The sequence below is a fragment of the Diceros bicornis genome, chromosome 36, assembly GCF_020826845.1.
Source record: "Diceros bicornis minor isolate mBicDic1 chromosome 36, mDicBic1.mat.cur, whole genome shotgun sequence".
NCBI classification, from domain to species: Eukaryota; Metazoa; Chordata; class Mammalia; order Perissodactyla; family Rhinocerotidae; genus Diceros; species Diceros bicornis.
The window spans coordinates 20,681,900-20,704,163 of record NC_080775.1 but is presented as its reverse complement, the minus strand read 5'-3'; the positions used below and the strand labels follow the sequence as shown (position 1 = coordinate 20,704,163).

General features: G+C 36.9%; 1 protein-coding gene across 8 annotated transcripts in view; it reads left to right on the top strand.

The window, feature by feature from the left end:
• Positions 1–22,264, top strand: part of NEBL (nebulette) — a 342,489-nt gene that overhangs the window by 217,964 nt on the left and 102,261 nt on the right. For 4 of the 8 annotated variants that reach the window (XM_058532527.1, XM_058532528.1, XM_058532529.1 and 1 more), the window contains 4 exons: positions 10,015–10,206; positions 12,408–12,479; positions 19,740–19,844; positions 21,491–21,601. The exons of 2 other annotated variants lie outside the window; for them this stretch is intronic. In XM_058532527.1, the coding sequence (XP_058388510.1) occupies positions 10,195–10,206; positions 12,408–12,479; positions 19,740–19,844; positions 21,491–21,601 (300 nt within the window). In that variant the 5' untranslated portion in view covers positions 10,015–10,194. Of the gene's footprint in view, positions 1–10,014; positions 10,207–12,189; positions 12,324–12,407; positions 12,480–19,739; positions 19,845–21,490; positions 21,602–22,264 lie in introns of those variants that run through there. 2 more of the 8 variants (XM_058532530.1, XM_058532533.1) reach the window with 2 other exon arrangements.

The following is a 22,264-nucleotide window of genomic DNA, read 5'->3' as shown; positions in this document are numbered from 1 at the left end:
AGCTCTTTAACATGATTAAATTAAATTCCAAATTTATCTGTAACTTATGACTATTTGTACAAGAGAAGGTAATGAAAATATCATAAAGGATTGTCAAGGAAATAAAATATATAGTGATTTTAAATCTTAAAATAAGGAACGAAGAACAGCCTTGATCAAATGCGCATGTAGTGATATTTCTGTAGGAAAAAATATGTCATAGGATTGTGATAATAGTGGTCTAGTATCAAAGCTTAATTAAAATCTTGAAAAAATACGTCCTTGATAGTTCATTAACGTGTGTCAGCAAAATTACTTCCTTTTCAAAAAACTTTATGCTTAAGTAAAAGTTTTGACATAAAAAAGACCCTCTGAGTGGGATGGCGGGATGGCTTTTTAAGAAGTTTATTTTTTTGGAGAGTTTTTCATAGAAAACCTTAAAAGTAGCTATTCTGTGCGTTGAAAATGGTTAGATTTGTAAGAATTGGCTGGAGCACATGCATTTAAAAAATTATCCATATTGTTAAATGAAATTCTCATTTTCAGCTCAGGGTGCATATGAGACCAGTATTTCTTTTATACAATTATTATTGCTCTTATATTTGGGGATGAAATTTTCCTAATATTATAGTCTACATCTAGAAAATTCTTCAGTTGTTTGGTAAATTATCTCCATCAGTTTTGTGTGAATCAGAGAATGCATACTATAAAAGTGACCACTATCACACTGTTTTCGGTGAATACTTACTATATTCCACATTGTTATGTATTGAATCTCATTAAAAGAAAACTCACCAGATCTTTTTGGATGTCAGGGCAGCTATGTAGAAAGGGTAGGCTCTATTTGGGTACAGTAAAATCTGCCTCTTAAATTATTTTCCATTCCTTTCTTCATTTGTGTGCGCAATATCTTATATGCATCTGCATCGCCTTTCAGAGTACCACCAACACAAACTTTATGATCTCAGTATTTGGTGATCAGTAGAGAAGAAGTGCTGCTCAGATAAATTTGATATCTTATTCTTTAGAATGATTTTATCAACATACAGGTAAGGAACAGAAAAGGGCATAATGGTATACCTTGAAATACCTATTTTAAAATTTTGGAAGATTGTCTCTTAGGTTGACTGGCAACCTTTGGTCCATTTACTGTGAGATGTAGGCTTTCGTTGTTGTTACTTACGGTGCTTCGTGAAGCCAGCTCATATCAGCTCACCTGAGCCAATTGTGCTCCTCTCTCCCTCCTCCCTCCCTCCCTCCCTTCCTCCCTTCCTCTCTTCCTCCCTTCCATTCTTTCCCTGGAAGAGATGGTTGTTAAATAGTTGCCAGCTCACTACTGCTTATAAATGTACCATTAATGAATGAAAAGCAGGAAAGCTTCTCAAATTAGGTTTCTGGCAGGTCAAGGATGCTCATAATGCTTTCATTATTACCTGCTTTTACACTGCTTCTGACTCCTGGGGAGTCTTGTTTTTGCTGATCATAGGAACCAAATTGTCTCCATACCACAACTACTCTTCCTTGAAATAACCATCAGTATGGACAATTCCTTTGATGTTGGAAATTGGAAAAGGTAATAGAAAATAATAATATCATTATCAGAAAGAAGTAAAAGTCAGTTTATGGACTACTGCTCTATCCTGTAGTAGATTTTACACAAATTGAAGCAGTACACACCTGGGTTTGAATCTCTTACTGTGAGAACTTGGGCGAATTATCAGTATAAGTCCCAGCGTCTCATCTGTGAAATGGATGTTGTGAGGATTAAATGGCATTTTATATGTAAAGCCTGGCATACAGTGATCACCCTTTTGTGCCCTCTTGCAGCACCTGGTAGAGGGCAGGAGAGGGGGCTTCTAAGAGTTCTTGACTGCCTCCTCCATTTTTATATAGGGTTCATCTTTCTCCAAAATTTTCGGCAGAGCTTGGACAAGGGATAATACGAATAAAATTTAAGATTTTGGATATCATTTTACGTCAACAGTATTTTTAGATTCAAAGTACTTTATTGCAGTTGGATATTATTAAAGATCCCAGCAGTTTAAAAATACCTATTTTACTAGCTCCATCAAAGAAAGAAGCTACATCCTCTGTGGAACAGAAATAAGAGATACTGTGTTACCCCTCGTTGCTCAGGTCTTTTCTGTTGAGTATTTGAAAATTTAAAGTTTTTTTTTTTTTGTGAGGAGATCAGCCCTGAGCTAACATCCGCCAATCCTCCTCTTTTTTTGCTGAGGAAGACGGCCCTGGGCTAACATCTGTGCCTATCTTCCTCCACTTTATATGGGACGCCGCCACAGCATGGCTTACCAAGCAATGTGTCGGTGCGCGCCCGGGATCCGAACCAGCGAACCCCGGGCCGCCGCAGCGGAGCGTGCGCACTTAACCGCTTGCGCCACCGGGCCGGCCCCCGAAAATTTAAAGTTTTTAATAGAAGAATCTCATTTCAGTAAAACATTTATGTTCTTCAAATGATCCATGAACCTCTTTATTAAAATTTCATACACTTCACTGTGACATTGCTTTAAAACATGGTTTCAAAAAGAATTTGCCTAGCCAAATTGATCAGCAAATTGCTAGTGTGTTTTAAATTGGGTTATATGAGTTAAAAATGGGAATATCAATGGAGGATATTTTGCTATTTGGACTTTTTGCTATTTAGATAGAGAAATAAAGAGTGATTATTATTCACTTATAATTATCTATTTCTTAGATAGATAATTAAAGAGTGAATATCCTGAAACCTGTGCTGGGACTTGAAATGTGTCATTTTCATTAATGAAACAAGATAGCACCTTTGTGCTATACACCTTTGGTGAAGTTAATTAAAACATAATATAAAGAGTTGATTCATTATTTATAATAACAATTTAAACTTTTAATAAAATACATTCCTGTACAGAAGACTCTGATTTAGATAGGTCTGGAAACTAAAATAGAGTACAGTTTTTATTGCTTGCTTATTAAGATTCTGAAATTCTCATCTTAAGATTAAGAATTAATTTTAAATATATATTTTTCACATTTAACGTATATATGATCAAAATGAAAAATAGCTAATGATTTCCAGTCTTATAGCATTACTCTACAGCCACGCTGTCCAATACGGTAGCCGCTATCCAATATGACGCGTCCGAATTGAGATGTGCTGTAAGTGTAAAATTGAAACACAGTGAATTTCAAAGACTTAGTATAAAAAATTGTAAAATATCTCAATACTTTTTGTGTTGATTGCATTTTGAAATGATAATGCTCTGGATATATTGAGCTAAGTAAAATATATTATTAAAATCAATTTAATCTTTTTCTGTTTTTTTTTGAGGAAGATTGACCCTGAGCTAAGATCTGTTGCCAATCTTCTTCCTTTTATTTTTTCCTTTTTTCTCCCCAAAGCCCCGGTACACAGTTGCATATCCTAGTTGTACGTCCTTCTAGTTCTTCTATGTGGGATGCCGCCTCAGCATGGCTTGATGAGCGGTGTGTATGTCCGTGCCCAGGATCTGAACCAGTGAACCCCAGGCCGCCAAAGTGGAGCGTGCGAACTTAACCGCTATACTGCTGGGCCGGCCCCCTTTTTTTATTGTGGCAACTAAAATATTTAAAATTACGTATGTGGCTCATTATTATATTTCTACTGGACAGAGCTGCTCCAGATAATGATTTCTGAAATAGTTAAAACATCATAGATAAACATTGCCTGAGGGGTGTCACTTTATGAGCAAATCAAAAATGTGCCAAGTATATTGGGATTATGAATGAAAATTTTGCTTACACAATTTGAGGAAACAAAAGGATGGAGAAAGCCATCTATAGATATAAACATCATATAAAATAGGATAGAAAATTGATATCTGCAAAATTAGTTGAACATTGATAAAAATTCTTTAAAACATGCTGCTACTTTTCTTGAAAATACAGCTTTTAAAAGTGCAACAAATTTTATCATAGTCTAAGAAAATACGTATTTTTAACTGAATATCCTAGTGAATATTGACTATAACATGTATGTTCAGTATCTGAAATATACTGGAGATGCAAAGCTTAGTACAGTACGTGGCATAAAGTAGATGCTCAATAAATATTTGGTGAATGAATATATGATTGAAATAGGAGAGATGAGTAGGGATTTTTGTTGGTTTTGTTCACTGATTATCTGAAGAGGTTAAAGTAACACCTGGCCCATAGAATGCATGCAAGAAATATTTGTGAAATGAATGAATGAAGACAGACACACACATACATTAAATAATGAAGAAGATAAAGTCCTCAGAGAAATTGCCAATATATGTTAAACTGGTTCTCATTATTCAAAGGGCATCAATTATTTTAAAATTTCATGTCAACGCAAATAATCCATAATCAATCTCTAAATCAAAATTTGGGGTGAGTTTATTATGAGCCAGGTCTGAGGACTATAGCCCAGGGTGTGTCCTTTGTGAGGAAGGAAGCCCACCAAAGAAGCAGGGTGTACAGAGTGGTTATATACCGTCTTGGAACAAACAGCATACGTCACATATCACAGGAATGTCCCTTTTACTATGTCACAAGATGCTTAGCTAGCACAGCAGGTCAGTGGTCACAAGGTGAGCACAGCAGGTCCGAGATTAATCGTTAGTTTCCAGGAAGAGATGCTTATCCTTAAAGAAATGCTGATATGGGGGAGAAGCTACATCCCTATCTTTAAGGTCATCATTCTTGGCTTTGGGATGTTGTAAAGGTTTAAAGCAGATGTACAATGCATGCTCAACAGGCCATATCAGGCCCTTTTGCCAAAACAAGGTCAGATCAAGTTAGTTTTAAACCAAATGGCTTCCTTGTATACTCCAATATATCTTATTGCTTTTCATTTATTTATGAATCACTATGTAGCTGTTTCAATGACACTTTTACCTTAATTATGATCTTATTTTGATATTATCTTATATTTTGAGTTACACATGAAGAAACTCCATGGAAACAATTGGAATAAGACTCAGGAATTAGTGCTTCAGAAGTTCCGAATTTGTGAGCATCAGTTGTGTTGTTTTTCCTGGTTTAAACTATGATGAAATCATGATTTCAGGATAGAAGAAATTCTTAGTGAACATAGGTTTGGTAATTGGATGCTTAAGGTTCAAGTAGAAACTTTGATATTAATTACTCGGAAAGAGTAGGAAAAAATAGGTGCATTTCAATAATAAAATTGTAGTTGTAGAAATGTAGAAGTGTGAAATTTATATCATAAACAGATTTAACATAAATTCCATTTATTTCACGCTATATATAATACAAATGTATTTGCCTTGAATATTTTTCATTAGACTAATAAACCTGGGAATAATTTCTTCACTATGAATTTTCATAAAGTCCAGATATACAAGGAGTATTTCAATTGATTAGTGATAAAATGAAGGGGTAATTAAATTCAAGGTATAGGAAGACAGTAGAGTAGGTGTCAGGTTGCTGTTTCCACAGTTAATTGACCAGGAAATGTGTTATTTGTAAAGGGTTCATGGTTCAAACTGGTTTAAGCTTTTGTGTTAGGATAAGTGATTTCCATACGTTTACTTCATCAATCTCTCCTTGAGGTCACGGTGGCTGGATACTCCTTCACTGCTTGGCTGCTCTCATCTCTCTCCATTGTGTTCTCCAGTGACACTGAACTTTTGGTTCCTCCAACTCTTATTTCTGGGTCTTTGCAAATGCTCTTTGGATGCCTTCCCTGTACCCCATCACTTTGCCTAATTCCAACTTAAATGTCCTCTCGGGGTTGGGGTTGCGGGGGGGAGATCTGCCCCTTCCTTGGTTTCTGCTAAATCTTCTTGCTATGAACTCATGTAACTCCCCTACTTCCCTTTTAGAAACATTATTACGCTTCCTCCAAAAAGGGTTGAATTGTCTAGTTTTGCATGTTTACGTAAGTTATTGTTCTAACGGCTGTTTTCAATATGCTCTACAACCCCGAAGCCTTTCCTTTTTTTCCTTGAATGTAAGGATTTCCTCATTATTTGCACTTTTTAGTATATGATTTTTCCCCTGGAAACATGACAAAAACAGCTTTTCTCCATAAATGACTTGGAAATTATTTACTTTGCTGCGTTTTCATAAAATTCGTAAATCATGTGAGGCAGGACACGTTATGAATTCATTGGTAGAACATCCATCTCTGAAGGGTTAAGGAACTGCCAACAGTGATCAAGCCCGCTCTCTCCCTGGCTCTTGATGTGGGGTTGACAGCCAAGCAAAGAGCTTCTTCAATAAATCCACTCTCATATTCAAGTTTTTCCAGATGTGAGAAGTGATTAAGTCTTTGCATTTATTGAAGCCTGGTAAGCTTTTCAGGAGGGAACTGGCAGCTGTGGTGAATTAACTCTGCTTGAGTGCATGTGTGTGCTGTGTGTGTGTGTTTTGTGTGTGAATGTACATATATACAAGCACACATGTGGCATTTGCCAATAGTTAAGCGAGATTGGACCCGAAAACAAAACAAAACAAAAAGCTAATTTCAATAAATGCCAAAAATTGTTACAGCTATATTTCGCAATTGAAAGAATAGGGCTTTATCCAATAATGCCTTCTCTCTCTCTATTTTTGCTGAATGAGAAAGCAATGAAGATAATTAAATCATTTACATCTGTTAAAGAATGTTTTTAAAAATGGTGAAATCATGACTCTCGTAAAACGTAAAATGAACACATTTCAAAGATTTTAACTCGGTAATTAATGAGGGCACCAGTAAGATGTTATAATTTGTTCAAAGGTGAATTTGAAGAACTACACATAAATAAGTAATAAGGAATGCTGAAATGAATTTACAAATAGATGCAAAAAGAGTCTATCAACAAGGCAATAATCAATTGCTTTTCCCCAGGACACAATTAATTTGCATGTGTATGGGTAAAGAGTCATTAGCATTGTTATCAGTTTTCAGCAGTTTATGGAGTCCTAAAGTAGTTCAAAGACAGTGAAAGGCCAAATTAGCCAGAAGATAACACTAGATAAGACATGAGGTAATTTTTTTTTTGCCAGTTTCAAAGTCTTTCACAATTTTTCCTGACACATCTCACACAAAAGTAAGGGATGCTTTTTGGGATAGCCAAGCTGTTTGATCATCCGTGACCCTTTGATTCTGGTTACAAGCCACACAGAGACCATTCAAATCTTGGGCTTCTCTCAGGGGGAAGGATTGGGGAAATGATTAAGGTATTAGCTTCATTGTTATTTAACTGAACTAATGTCTCAAGTAATCTCAAATTAAACCAAAGTCTTTCAGTTCCCTGGCTGCTTATGTATAATGTAGACTCTAAATAAGAATACTTTTTCTTTTCCTGTCAATATATTTAGAAGAGTAGATATTTTTAATTTTGGTATCCCAACCTGGAAATTGTTGTGTTAAAAATTATTTGCGGGGCCGGCCCGGTGGCGCAAGCGGTTAAGTGCGCGCGCTCCGCTGCGGCGGCCCGGGGTTCGCTGGTTCGGATCCCGGGCGCGCACCGACGCACTGCTTGGTAAGCCATGCTGTGGCGGCGTCCCATATAAAGTGGAGGAAGATGGGCACCGATGTTAGCCCAGGGCCGTCTTCCTCAGCAAAAAAGGAGGAGGATTGGCGGATGTTAGCTCAGGGCTGATCTCCTCACAAAAAAAAAAAAAAAAAAAAAAATTATTTGCAGTTTCTTGTTCTTTTCCTCTAATACCAGTCTAGATATGTGGCTCTCATGTGTGAGTAGCATCTATATTTGTGAAAATAGGAATATGAATACGGAAAAACACTCTATTAAATCTTATTTTAACGGCGTAATTGGTAATGATGACAATTATTCAGGTTGCTTTGTGTTCTTCTGATTTCTAATTAACAGTCAGTAATGAAATAGCCATTAAAAAGGAGAAGATAGGCTTAATGAATGTAAATTGTAAAAATAGATTGAGCTAATATTAAGCAGAACTCTTCTTTTTTATAAAGAAGACAAATTACCCTAGAGAGCTTACATTTCTTGTTTTGAGAAGTGATTTCTCCCCTTCATCTATTAGTCAAGTTCTCTTTTGGACAGACGCCAGACGATGAGGAACTATATGAGGCAAAAGTAAAATAATCAGAGATTCAACTGAGAAGCAAGAACTTTCTGGGAGATTGTCATCAAAAAAAAACCTAGGCAACTAAAAACTATATGTGAAAAGACTGCCAAGGCAGGCAAACAAGTCAGATGAATGAATTCCTTTGTCATCTAACCGTTTAGGGGGGATATTTTATAATAAGAAATGTTAAATTACTTTTTAAAGTGGAAAACATTCGTTTATCTCTAAGTTTTCTTCAACTCAGAACTGAGTCTCAATCTATTTCAATTGTTTATTATGGATTTTTATTTGCAAGTCGCTCCTGACCATGTTGGGGAAAAGCACATGTTCTGTCACTCTAAAGGAAAGAAAGGGGGCCGGCCTGGTGGCATAGTGGTTAATTTCATGAGCTCTGGGGTTCGCAGGTTTGGATCCTGGGTGTGGACCTATGCACCGTTCATCAGGCCGTGCTGTGACAGCATCCCATATACAAAATAGAGGAAGATGGGCACAGATGTTAACTCAGGGTTAATCTTCCTCAGCAAAAAGAGGAAGAGTGGCAAATGGATGTTAGCTCAGGGCTGATTTTCCTCACCCAAAAAAAAAAAAGTGAAATAAGTATGAAACATTTGTCAAAACCCAAGAGATTCTTGTCGTGTGTGACCTTAAGAACACCGAAGACAGTCAAGCACCGTGTGACTCATGATGGTGCTATAGACTCATTTCCTTGGCCAGGGCCTGTGTTCCCCGGAGACCTGAATTACCCACATGACTCAGCAGTTGCTATGGGAATACATTTATTTACACATAAATATCTAACTATAAAGAGACTGAAGATTTCTATATTACAAATACACAAGTTAGCACTTGTCTTTAGGCTATTATGCTGTATGAGGTCCTTCTGGCCTTTAAAAAGATATTGATGGTGTGCAATCTTACCCTTTCAAAGGAGAAGATCTTTTATATCCAGTGCTTTTCCTGGAAATGTGTACCTTTATTGGATAGTTGAAAATCTCGTGTTTGTAACGGGCTTTCCTATGTTTAAAGTGCTCTCCTTTTATTAACTTCTGACGATTCAGTTTATCTGTTTAACTATGGGGAATTAGAGACTGAGAGGGATTAAATAATTTGTCCTAGAGGATGTGGGAGAGCCAGACCTGGAAGTAGGGAGTCTAGTCAAAAGTAATGTGATCCCCATGTTGGTCTCATTCTGTATCAGAACATGGGTAGAGCACTACAGCAAAAAGTAGACAGCATAAATGTGAAATGCTCAATAAGTAAAAGGGATTAGCAGCTATACAGATATTCCCTTTTGGGTCTCCCCAAGGAGAAAAATATATTAAAATATAACATTTAACTTGATTTTTTTTTTAAACAAACAGGATGATAGGGAATTTTGAAACACGATAGCTATCCATGAAGAACACTTCCTTCTTATTCCCCAAATCACATTTTGGAGCTATTGACAAGAGAGCTTTGCAGTGATAAAGTGCAGGGCTTAAAATGTTTTAGAGAAAACTTTACATGAATTTTATATTATACTTATAGTGAAAAGAAAAAAGATGCATTCAATCAAAAGTCATAATGTGTCTAGCTTGCCAAACAGGCCATTAAGGAGGTCACCCAGCAAGTCTTGAATGATGGATTTTTTATTTCCTACTTAGCACAAAGGATATTTTACTCGCCATTGCTTCTCTGACACCAAGCACAGTGCCTTGCATAACAACACTTATTTGAATGAATGAACTTAAGGCTTTGGTTAAGTTCTGGTCCTAGTGCTCCATTGAATAACTTTGTGAATGAGACAAATAATTAATTTCTCTTGACCTTAATTTTGTCCTCTGTAAAAGAGAGGGCTTTTGTAGGATTGATTTCTTAAGGATCCCCTCAGCTTAAAAATTCTTCTAAAATCTCAAATGGAAAATCTAGGTTCACATTGCATATGGTGTTTGGTTTTGCTTTCAAAACTTTTGTGCATGATCTCAACAGATTGTTTTCTTTCAGCACAGTGGAAAGTCAATAAGAACTTATTACATGATGGGAAATGAAAAAATAGCAGCCGTTGAAGTTTGATGAAGGTAATTCACCATGGGAAATAGATATCACCATGAGCAACACAAGTATTGTCACCTCCAGCACTAGCCAAGATGTGCATCTGGGCAGCTTTGGCAAGATTTTCTCGCTATGCTTCTAGAGGTTTGCAAGAAAAGCTTATAGAAATTTGCTCTTCCCTATTTCTAAATAAAGATAATGTAATGGATCTTCTATAGAATATTAGAAGAATCTTTAGGCAGAGGACTTGAGAGAAACAATCAGCTCCCACACATTCTGCTCCTTTATGGAACAAATGTAATGTACAGAGAATTTCCTTGTAGAATTCTCTACCCTGGACATGACATGGCTGTTATTTTTAAGTGAAGATTTCCAAATTCAGCACCCCTGGGGCATTTCTTTTTGGCATTTTGCTGGTAAGCAGGATATGGGATACCATTAAGTTAGCCTGTATCAAAAATCATTTCATGAAAAAGACCAACAATTCTTCTCGAATACAGTACTTTTTCAGAATAGAACAGTGTTTCCCTAAGTAATATTTCACAGAAGAATGTTAGTTTTCTGGAGTATCACATATTAAAAAATTGATGGGTAGATAGATAGGTTAGATTAGATATCTAATCTAGGATTTCATGCTTGGGAAATGCTGGGTTAAGCAAATTTAAATAGTTTTCTTGGTTGTGGGTTTTCTCAGAACTTCAATGTGTCATTATGCCATGTGGATCTCTAAGTGGCTGGAGCAGAGATAAGTATACAGGTTTCCCCACTCCTATTTGTTTAAGAAACCCCGTTTTCCCCTCCAGAATATTCTGTGGAACTTCAGCCTCATGGAACACAATTTGAGAAATAATCTATACATGATAACTGTGTAGAATTTTTTTCTTGTCAGATTCTTTAGTTTAGGCAAGGCCAAGACAATTAAAAAAATAAATTTAAAACTAGATATGATATTAAGAGAAAACGGCATTATACTTGAGTACTTAGAATGATGTATTTATTTTGAACAAAGTTATATTTTATATAATTAGTTTCATTATTCACTATAGGGTATTTTTTTTTTATTTATAAAGCTATGGCTTTATAAATATTAGTTTACCCTTGGATTTAAATAACCAAATTGATAAATTATGAGTTGCATAGCATCTTAGGATTGCCTAAATTGAAATTGAAGGACTTGTTTTATGAAATGTATTTTAATTGTATAACCAATGACACATGCTGCATTATACATATTGTTATAGTTAATTCTTCTAAACTTTTCCAAATGTGTAGTACATATTGAGGAATATGCAAATAACTAGTGAATTTGTAAAAATTGGCACAATGCGCAGAATTGAAAGAGGATAATTATTATTTTTTTGAAATGATGTTTCTAGAATTCTTAAGTGATATATCAACCTGTGTTAACTGCAACTTCTCATGTTTAATGATGTTTACAATTAAAATAATACAATAGCAATATAAGATTAACAGTCATGATTATCTCAGAATAGATTCTTTGAAGTGGTTCAAAGGGCTTTTCTTAATAAATTACTAGCGTTTAATCAGCTAATATGAGTATTTTTTAGAATGTGAAAAGTATATGTATGTCTCATAAAAATTTAATTTAGGTTAATGAAATGAGTTTGAATGATCCAGATTCACTATACCAAATCAGAAGAGGTATGTCTGACATTCCAGCGAAAGCTTTATTTAGATGGAGTTGAGGAATCTTTGAGATAACAGGCTGTGGACTCTGCTCTCTTGAGTGTTACAGCGGAGTAGTGTTCCCAGAATCTTTAAGTCTCTTTCAAGCTATTTTATGAATGAATTGAATTAATGAAGTATAAATAAATAGTCTCTTTGGGATTTCTTAACCAATTTAAAGAATGTTGACTTTCAAAGTTCGTAAAATTAAAATTTGCCTGTTAGAATGTTATTTCCACTTGGGAGGCTAGCTCTGGCCGAACTCTGCGATCCTGTTCCATCCACTCACACACAGTTGTGATAAGGAGAGTGAAGTGTGAGCTAAATGGGGAGGAGGCCTGGGCAAGGTCATTCTTGCCAGAACACCAGAGACTCTGAGATCTCAGGGTGCTGTAGTACATAGAAAGGTGCTACACTGGTGAATTAAAAAAAAAAAAATATATATATATATATATACACACACAAATATATATATATACATATAAAGAGTAAAAATGAAGGTCCCTGTATTCGAGGATGTAAAAGATGAAACTGAAGAGGAAAAAACAGGGGAAGAAGAAAATGAAGAAGATGAGGTGAGTGGGAAGGCACCTGCTGAGGAACAGTATGTGTTGCTTTAAGTTGATGATTAGAACAGTGTTTCCTTTTTTTCCGGGCAGGTATTCTTTAAGCCTGTTATTGACGACCTGAGGATGAAATTGGCCAAAAAATGCACCCAACTCATTAGTGATGTAAGTGGCTTAAGTAATGTTTGCCTTATTTTGCGTAGTGTGTGTGGCACTGTTATGTTGTAGAATCACAGAGCTGGGGAGAAAACCCTGAAATCACCTAGTCAAATATAATTATTTTCCAGATCATGGAGCTAAGTCCAGACATGGCAGGTGATTTCCTCAAGGTCACCCATGCAGAGAATTTCTGTGGGAGCAGTTCTCCATGTTCTTAATCCAGAATCCTGTCCCTTGTGGAGTCCACTGTCACTCTGGCATGAAATCATAAAACATTGAATTTCAGAGCAAGTTTGTTTGAAAACCCCAAAGCCTTTTAAAATTTATATAATGATAGAATTTGTTTGGGGGGGGATCTTTAAATGAATGATTTTTTTTTTTTTTAACATTTTGGAAACATTTTGAGGAATCTGATGAAAGCAACAGTTTTCCAAACCAGGAAAATGCTTATATCTATATGCATCTAACATTTATTTACGATTGAGGATTCATGGGTTACTGAACTGCATGTTAAGACCCTGAATGAGATGATGATGATATTAGTGAAAAGGAACATTTTTGTTGTGACTTTTTTCAGTAACCAAGATCAGTCTATATTATATTTCAAGGGAGTTCTACAATGATAGAATTATTTAACTCATATATATGTATATATTTATAGTAAATATGTAAACTAGAATTGTAGAAGCACAATGAAAAGTATTCCTCAGTAGGAATGAGAATGTAGATGATCCTCATTAAAACAGTTGCAAGAGAATTGCTGGTCCAGGGGAAAGATGGCTCACGAGAAGTGGGTATGTGCCTGCCATTTAGAGAGGCGAGCATGGTACTGGTTGTTTCCGTTGTTGGTAATAAACAAAGTGATTAGAGTATTTTAAAAATGTTTGTTTTCAAAGGAAGTCAGTCCTGGGCAGCAGGGTAGCGTGCTGGCATGTTCTCTGAAGTCCACCTGCCTGAGTCAACTTTGTAGTAACCGTGGGCAGGTTTTGTAACTGGCGAGACTCCATTCCTCAAGGGCAGCGTTTATAATAGTAACATTAAGTGATGGTAACACATCTGAAATGTTTAGTAAACTGTCTGGAACATTGTGAGTACTCAAGAAGTGCTAGCTGTTATTAACCCCTACATCTGTACATGACTTTTATATCCATCCAATCACGTTTTATGTATGACTCTCTGTTGCCCTCTGGTTTGTTGGAAAGAGCCAAAGGATGGTGGGAATCATACCCTTTCCCGTGTATTTGACATGTGATGTAATTAAATTTTAAATGAAGTATTTCTTTGTGCAGTTGCTTCATGTCATAAGCTACTGCATGTGAAAGTTCTTCATAAACTGTGGTAATAATAATAAAATGACAACAACAACAATAATATCAGCCACAGTTAAGATTTATTGAGTACTGTCTGCCAGGCATTGCAGCTTATGAGGTAGATTCTATTGTTTTTCCCCTTTTAGAGGTGAAGAAATGAAGGCTCAGAGAGGTTAAGTAACTTGCCTGGGTCACACAGTTAAGCAGTGGGGGGCAGGGCTTGAACACAAGGCCCTCTCTCTTAGCCGCTGTGCTGTGTTACCTCTCACTGTGATTTCCACGCAAAATGTATCTTAGCTTTAGTATTATTTATTACACTAGTATTAGTAATAGTAATGATACCGTTGAAAACCTTAAGTTTCATAACTCTAGAGATAGTACCTCCTCCAGCGTTGTTATATTTCACCGAAGTGTAGTTGTGGCTGAGCTAAATTATGTCATATAAATCATTAGAACTAAAGTAGCGACTTTAGTTAGTAGGTGATTTTGTTGGTGTTGTTTTGGTAACATTGTTTCTCAGTGACTATAAAACCAGCCTTGTGGTGAGGGTGATGGCCTTTACTATGTTGCAAAAGCCGGAGCCATGTTATTTGGCGCCCATGTAGGTGAAATCAAACAAGTGGGAGTAATTAAACAATGTTTATTATAAATTTATGTTGCGTGACAGAATGTCTGTACTACTTAAATATTTAAATCATATTTCTGTGGCCTAATTTATTTATATGTATGTACAAGTTCACATTTTATTTCCAAATGGAATTCTGTCTTTCTGAAGATACTGGTTTAATTTTTAGAATTTTTATATTTACCGATAAATAGTCTGAACAATTACTTTTTGTGTTTCTAACAAAAAAATGCAGAGTTTGTACTATCATTTTAAAAACAAATTTTAACTTACCCTTTCTGGAAGGACTTTGTGTATTAGACTAAATCAAATTTCAAGTTTTTAGAAGTTTAGTTAAAAAGTATTAAGTAATACCTTGCTGATTTATTCTCAGTGTCATCAATGTTTTTGCATGGAGCAGAAGAACTTGAATTTGTAGTTCATATGTCTATTATATTGTCTGCACGACTAGATGGTTGTCTAAGATGTGTATTTGAAGTTGTATCAATCACGGAGCTAAAACAGGTATAAAACAGGGGACGTATCACTGCACTAAGTTAGATGCAGTTCCAATCAAGACTACATTATACCTATGATGGTGCCCATCTATTGTGTCCCACATTTAATTCAGTGCACTGGTCTTTCCCCTGATCTCAGACTTAAATTTAAACACAAACCTTCAAGTCTCTTCATTTTGTTTTATCATCCATTATATCCCAAAAGGGGACCCATGTGTTTACCTGAGGCGTTTTGTTTGTTTGAAGGAAATCTGTTTGCAGCCTGTGTCACGAAGTACATTTGGGGTATTGTTTGTCTGCTTTGCAGAGTCCTACATCTTGAAGCTTTAAGAAGCAGCCTCACATTCTGTTGATCAAATCACGCAGCTAGTAATCTAGAGACCTCGGATTTGAAACAAGGTCTGTCTGACTCCCAAGCCTTGGCTACCATCATGTTCTTCCTCTCCTGCTGTGTGCTAGGCACTCCATATATATTATGGATTCTGTGCCGATGCCATCGGTTCTTTGAGCCTCAGTTCAAAGGTGGTGAAACTCAAGGTTGAGTAGCTTGCCCAAGGCCGCCTGTCTGGTGAGGGGCGGGAACAAGATTGAGGCTTAGGTCCAGCTAAGTCCAGAGCCTGGCTGGTAGCCACTCCACTCTGCTCCAGTTTTTAGACGCGAAGGGTGGTTTGATGGGTTTTTCTTCATGGAGCAGTCTTTCTACATCCCCTTCGTCATTCTAACTATCCCTCTTTGGACCTCTTTCTAGCTTTCATGTCTTTATTGGGTGTAATAACCAGCACCGTGCACAGCAGTCCAGATGTGCATGGCTTGTGATTATGAGTAGGGCGGGGTAATGTTGCCCATTGCTTCCTGCACCCTTTGTGATGATATTTAGTTTCTTGGACTTGGAGGCTGCAGAAAGCTGTTAGATCAACCCCTGTAGGACATTGTCCTCAGCCATTTTCAGTCCTAATTTCTGACTTGCAGCTGATGGCTTCGGGCCTATCATCTGTTAATAGTAGTTTGAACGATTTTCACCTTGCTAGTGAGGAATGTGATCTGTAGTTTTCTACCTTCTCACATGGCCCTTTGACAGCTTCCCCAGTTCATTCATCTCTCTCAGTTTGCCATTTCATTCTCCTGGAGAGCTTGGGGTCACCAACAGACCTGCAGACCCTGCTGTATCACACCCTTACCAGATCATTTATGAAAATGTTAAGTAAGATTGGTCTGGAGATAACTCCAGGAATGCCCGCACTGTTTAGATTTCTCCATGGAAAGAAATAGCTGTTTCAGGTCAGGTGGCTTCAATTTGGGGATCAGTACGAGGCATTTTTCAATTTTTTTTGCCCCATCTAGTTTCTGCTTTGCACTTGCCCTGCCCATAGTGTGAGGTTTCTTTCTGCATAACTCAGTTCTCAATCTTGAAAGACACCTGGTCCCTTGAGGCAGCCTCTCTGATTTTTCCGTGAAGCATGTAACACTTTAGTTCCCCAGATATCCTCTCTCGGTTCTTTCATCCTGTTTGTCAACTATCTAATCAATTCCTTGGATAAATCAAACCTATTGACTCTATTGAGCAGTCAGAATCACAGATCTGAGAGCCTTTTGTCAGGTGGTCATAAAAAATATTAGGTTTAAAGGGGGATGTTTTGTATGTTTTTTGTGAATTAGGCATCAAGAGTCTCTGCAGAGCAAGTTTGGCCACATCTTCAGGAAGCCTCTGACTCAGTGTTTTGGCTCAAACCGTTTTAGGGTGTTCATTTACCTGGCAGCAGAAAGAACATTTTCCGGGCAAATGAACATTGTTTGTTGTGAGTAAATCCTTCCAGTGCTGAAAACATTAGATTCCGTGGTTACCTCTTCAGAGAAAGCTCCAACTGTGTTAGGAAACCTGGGAGAGCAGCTTGGCTGTGAGTGCCCCAGTTCACAGGCAGGGATGGAACCACAGTTCTTTCCTCCAGAGTTTGCTGCATTTAGCCAATATGGCTTCATTTGTGAAAAGACTTTCTAGATACTTTTGGTTAAGAATGCTTGTTAAAGGAAATATCCTCACACATTTCTACATCTGTCATCCCATTTTAGCCATTAGCTAATCTCATGCTAAGTGAAAGAAGCCAGGCAAAGAGGAGAAAGCACCAGTGAACTAATTTAACTCTAATTGTGGTTGAGACGTGGCAGGATTAATGGATGAGGTCAAAGCAGAAAGTAAATATTTGGGGTATCTTCATGATCACTGAGTCATCAACTTTGCCCTTGTTTTTTCCAATTAGAAAATAACTTGGCCGGTATATTGGTTATGAGTGCAGATGGGCGCAAGTAACAGGAAAACCCTAGCACAGAAGCTTAACAAATAGATATTTATTCTTTTCACATATGAAACCTGGAGGTCGAGGGTTCAGTCTTGGTTCAGTGGATGTTAGCAGTCTCTCAGGCTCCTTTCCTTCTGCTCTGCCGTCATTAGTATGGTGGCTTATTGTCTTATGATGACATCATTGCTGCTGCATCCCAGTGAGTGGGGAAGGCAAAAGGTGGAAGGGCAAAGGTCAAAGGGCTGTGCCAGCAAAGTCTCTCCTTTATACCAGAGACGCCAGTAACACTGCTGAGAAGACTTCCACAAATGTCTCATGGCCAGAACTGGGCCCGTGGCCTCTCCAGGCCAATCACTAGCTCAGGGGAATGAGAAAATCGTGCCTGGGTTTAGAGCAATGTGTCCCCTGGGGCTGGGGTAGGGCCTGGCTACTCTCGTAAATACATTTGGGTTCTGTTATTAGGAACGAAGCGGTTTGGATAGGCAGTCTGTCCAATAGATGGGGCCGTGCTTGTGATGGGAAATATACATGGTTGTATTAGGAAATGGCTGTCTACTGAGGGATTTTTATTTTACCTAAGATTTTGTGTCAGTCGTCAGCGCAGTTCCCTTTCATCTGTCTTTTCCTGTTATCCTGCCATAGGAAGGCTACTAATGCATGGCAATCTTTATATAAAACTTGAGATCATTTGCTTATTGTCACTCACGTTATAAAATTCAGGAGAAATACAGTGTGAGTGACAATAAGGAAATAATACGTGTGCGTGTGTGTGTGTATCTTTTAACTGAAGACTGAGGAAAAGAGTGGAGACCACACTTAAGACTGAACTATTTGCCTGCATAGCGAAGGAAGTAAATACTTCACCCTTATCCTGTGTTCCTGTCCCGAACATTCTGCTCAGGTCAGAGCTTATCAGGAGGCCTGTAGTCATGGCGCATACCACTGCAGCGAAGAACGTGAATGTGACAGGGGAAAGATGGTGGCAGAAGATACAAATAATGAGCTAGACTTAAGCCTAATGATAAGTTATTTTCTCTCACACTTAATTATATAACGGAGATACTTTTTTTTTTTTCTCCTTATGATCAAAATAGCCCTCTATTTATCATACTGCCATTAACAGTTTAATTACTAGCGACTGAGGAAGGTGATTTGCAGAGACCTAAAATTACGGCTAATCTCTGAGAAGAAAAAAAGTAATTTAGTGCTCAGATAAGATAAATATGTTCTAATGTTGATTTCATGAATAAAGCAAGTGTTTAATGTGTAGGCACCTACTATCTAAGAGTCACAGCAGTGAAATATGGTATTTAGAAATAACTTACTGTGTGTCTGGTTATACCTTAGGTCAAATACTGCCCCTCTAATGGGGTTTGCAAATGGTAAAATGTGTGATGTTAGCATGTAACATCAATATTAGTCATGTCCTTTAAGAACCAGGTAGTATATACATTAAACTTCACTTTTAGGTTTTAATTAGGGAGACCATGTAATTTATCATCTGAACTGGGACATTTTCTTCAGCCTAAGTGTTTACAGTCTTGGGTAGATAAGCCTGGCTTTATTACAGGGTGATATAACTTTTAGCAAATTACCTTCATCCTCTCAACTAGTCAGAAGTTTTGCCTCCGCAGTTTTTAGACTGGGGGCCACTGGCGTGACAGTGGGATTATATTTTAAGTCCTTCTCCATAGTTCCTGACTTCCTTTTGGCTCATGTGTCCAGACGGGTCTTCTCCGGGAGTAACAATTCTGGCATCTCCCCGAGGGGAAAGGAGTGACTCATTTTGCTAGTGAGTTCGAGAGAAGAAGTAAGCATGCTCAGCTGAGCCTCTTTGGACTTTGTCTTGGTCATCTGCCTACCCACAGCAAGGGGGCATTCTGGAATGATCTCCACCATGTGGCAAGCTTTCTGGGTGGGTTCTGCTCTTGTTGGGGGAGAGGAGGAAGATGGCCAAGCCAATGGGTGCTCGTAAGTTGGATAAATTTGGTCTGAGTGGAATTAATTAGTAACAGGAAGCCCATTGGGGCCACAATTTAAGCCCCTTCCTGTAATCCAACATGTATAGGTATGATGCTAATAGTAATCTCCATTTGTTTAATTTCTGCCTCTAGTTCTTAATTGGTTACATCTGTCCTGATGACCACTTGTTTTAAACCTAGAGGTAGGCAGCTATATTTCTGTCTGACCATAGGCTTAACTGTTAAGGTCAGTGGCTTAAAAGGAACAATAAACCAGGACACTTGTTGAAGGGAAATGGAGAATGTTTAATAATTATGTTGAGCAAGCTGGGCAGGACCCACAGTCACCGTGGGTCAGCACACACGGTCCTTGGTGACCCTGGCTTATACTCTTTCCGTAATATGCCCACTACTTTTGCAATTCTGTGCTGGATATCGGTTTATTTGATCCAGCTCGTTTTGAGCATCATTCCACATTTCAGTATTAAACGGACTTTGTCACATTATTTCTTTTGTGCAAAAAAGGAGCATTAAAATTGTTTTTCTTCTTTCTCTTTTTATGTAAATATTCTCTTTTAGATCCATTATAAACAAGAGTATAAAAAGTCTAAGGACAAGTGTACATTTGTGACTGACACCCCTATGCTAAACCATGTAAAAAATATTGGCGCTTATATTTCTGAGGTAAGGTATCAAAACTTGCAAAATGGCTTGCATTTTCTTTTTCTATTTATGTAGATAGACGTCTGTGAATTAAATTTAGAGAATAGTATTTTTGAAAGCACCACTGAATATTGGTGATATCTATATAATTATGTAATATGCACTATGTCAATTAACTGTTGTAAATTGATATATTTTACTATCTATGGTTGATATATTTTATTAGATATGTCTATATTTTAATTCCAGCCCTTTCTTATTTATATAGAATTACTCTTGAAAAGGGATTTTTTTCCAATAAGTGAAAAGTACTGGCAAAATAGTTTGTTTTAGAAATTCCATTATTTTATTTCCTAACAGACTTATTAGACATAAATTATTGAATATCATGTTGAAAATAAGTAAAATTTACCAGCTGATTCCCTTAAAAGTGGTATCTTTAGTAAATAATTTTAAATCAATTTAAACTATTTTTGAGTAGGATCCGTTTAACAGAGATGCCTACTCTGAAACCACAGAGTGAGAAATGCACTACGTTCGTTTTCCAGCTGAAAAATCATGCAGTCTCTTTCTGAGAGCGTTTGGAACCACAGTTCGTGTTGCATTAAGAAGTACGATGTTAACAATGATTTCTGTTATGAGGCACTGCTGTAGTCTGTGAATATATCACTCAGAAGAGATAAACTTGAAGACAGAATGAATAAAATAGTGTTGTAAATGACTGACCTCTAGTGTTTTGTAAGTTGTGTTGGAAAAAGATCAACGTGATATTCTCAGGATTATTTCTGCTAACATGAAAGCATTTTGAGGAAAATTGGTAAAGTTTCTTTTATGAAGTACCAAAATTTAAAGAGTTGTGGGAACACGAGGCTTACACAGGATATTTGCTCAGTAAATTAATACTCAAATCTAGCTCCGAGAGGGAGTAGTATCAGGGACTTGTTGACAGAGTGTGGAAAAACACAGTTTTGTTATTTGTGTGAGCTGTTATTTCTCCTCTGCAGAGACATTCTTGGTATTCGTAATTATTAATTGGTTCTCTTTCCTGAAGGAGTTAAGTGCAGAACAAAAAAATGGAAGCGAGCAATCTGTTGTGTTACTTTGAACCTGATTTTCCCAAAAGGAAATGGGGAATGAGTGTTTCTCTTGATGACTAATGATTAAGATGGCTTAGAGACAGTGCAGAATGGTGGGAAGGTGCAGAAACAGCAAAAAAGCACCCTTACCACCCATCGTAGTTGGAGGTTAACAAGACTTGAACAGGGGAATGCTGTCTTTTGCATTCAGGTTCTAGACAGTAGATTTTAACCACTTGTATTTTTCTGGAATGTCTCATTGTTCTTAGGTTTTTCGTCCCTGATCAAACATATGAAATTGTCAGTACATACAAATAGAGCACTTTGAGAAATGTACGTGGGTTTAAATAGAAAAATAGTCATTATTTTCTTCTGTGCCTCATTTAATACTTTTTCCATGGTAAATTGGATTTATTTATCTCTAAAGAAATATATTCGTCAGGTCCAGTATCTGCAATTTCAATGATCTTCCGATTTTTTAATTAATTCTGTTTCTGAAGAAAGTTTTTTTTTTTTAAATTCTCTTTCAATATTCACAGTAAAAAAAAAAGAAATGTTTATTTATTTTTTTATTTTCTTTTCTCCTCCTAGGTGAAATACAAGGGCACCATTAAGGCGGACCTTTCCAATTCTCTTTATAAGCAGATGCCAGCCACAATTGACAGTGTCTTTGCAGGAGAAGTTACGAAGCTTCAGAGTAAGGTGTGGTGTTCCTAAGTTATTATATAATTATGTAGATAAAACATATAATCTAATATAAATTATGTAACATTTAAAAAAGTCGTTCATCTTAGATATTAAATGAAAGATGAAAGCAACTGATTCATATGCTATCGGTAATCACTGTGGAATTGCAGAAAAGGACGTGCGAGTTTATGTTAGTCACATGATGCTGTTTTTCCTAGTCCCATTCACCGCTATTAACAGAGCAAATTTTAATCTCATTTAGACAGTTTACTTAGATTAAAATCTTATAGCAAATATTAAGCTAGTCTCCCATTTAGCATGTGATCTCTAAGTGGAGAACATTCCAGTAGCTTATTAAAAGTCACATAAAGATTGTTTAAACCACCTAAGTGTCCATCGATGGATGAAGGGATAAAGAAGATGTGGTATGTATATATACAATGGAATACTACTCAGCCATAAAAAAGAATGAAATCTTGCCGTCTGTGACAACATGGAGGGAGCTTGAGGGTATTATGCTAAGTGAAATAAGCCAGACATTGAAAGACAAATACTATATGATTTCACTTATATGTGGAATCTAAAAAACAAACCAAACCAAACAAACAAAACAAAATCCAGACTCATAGACACAGAGAACAGATTGGTGGTTACCAGAGAGGAAGAGGCGAAATAAGT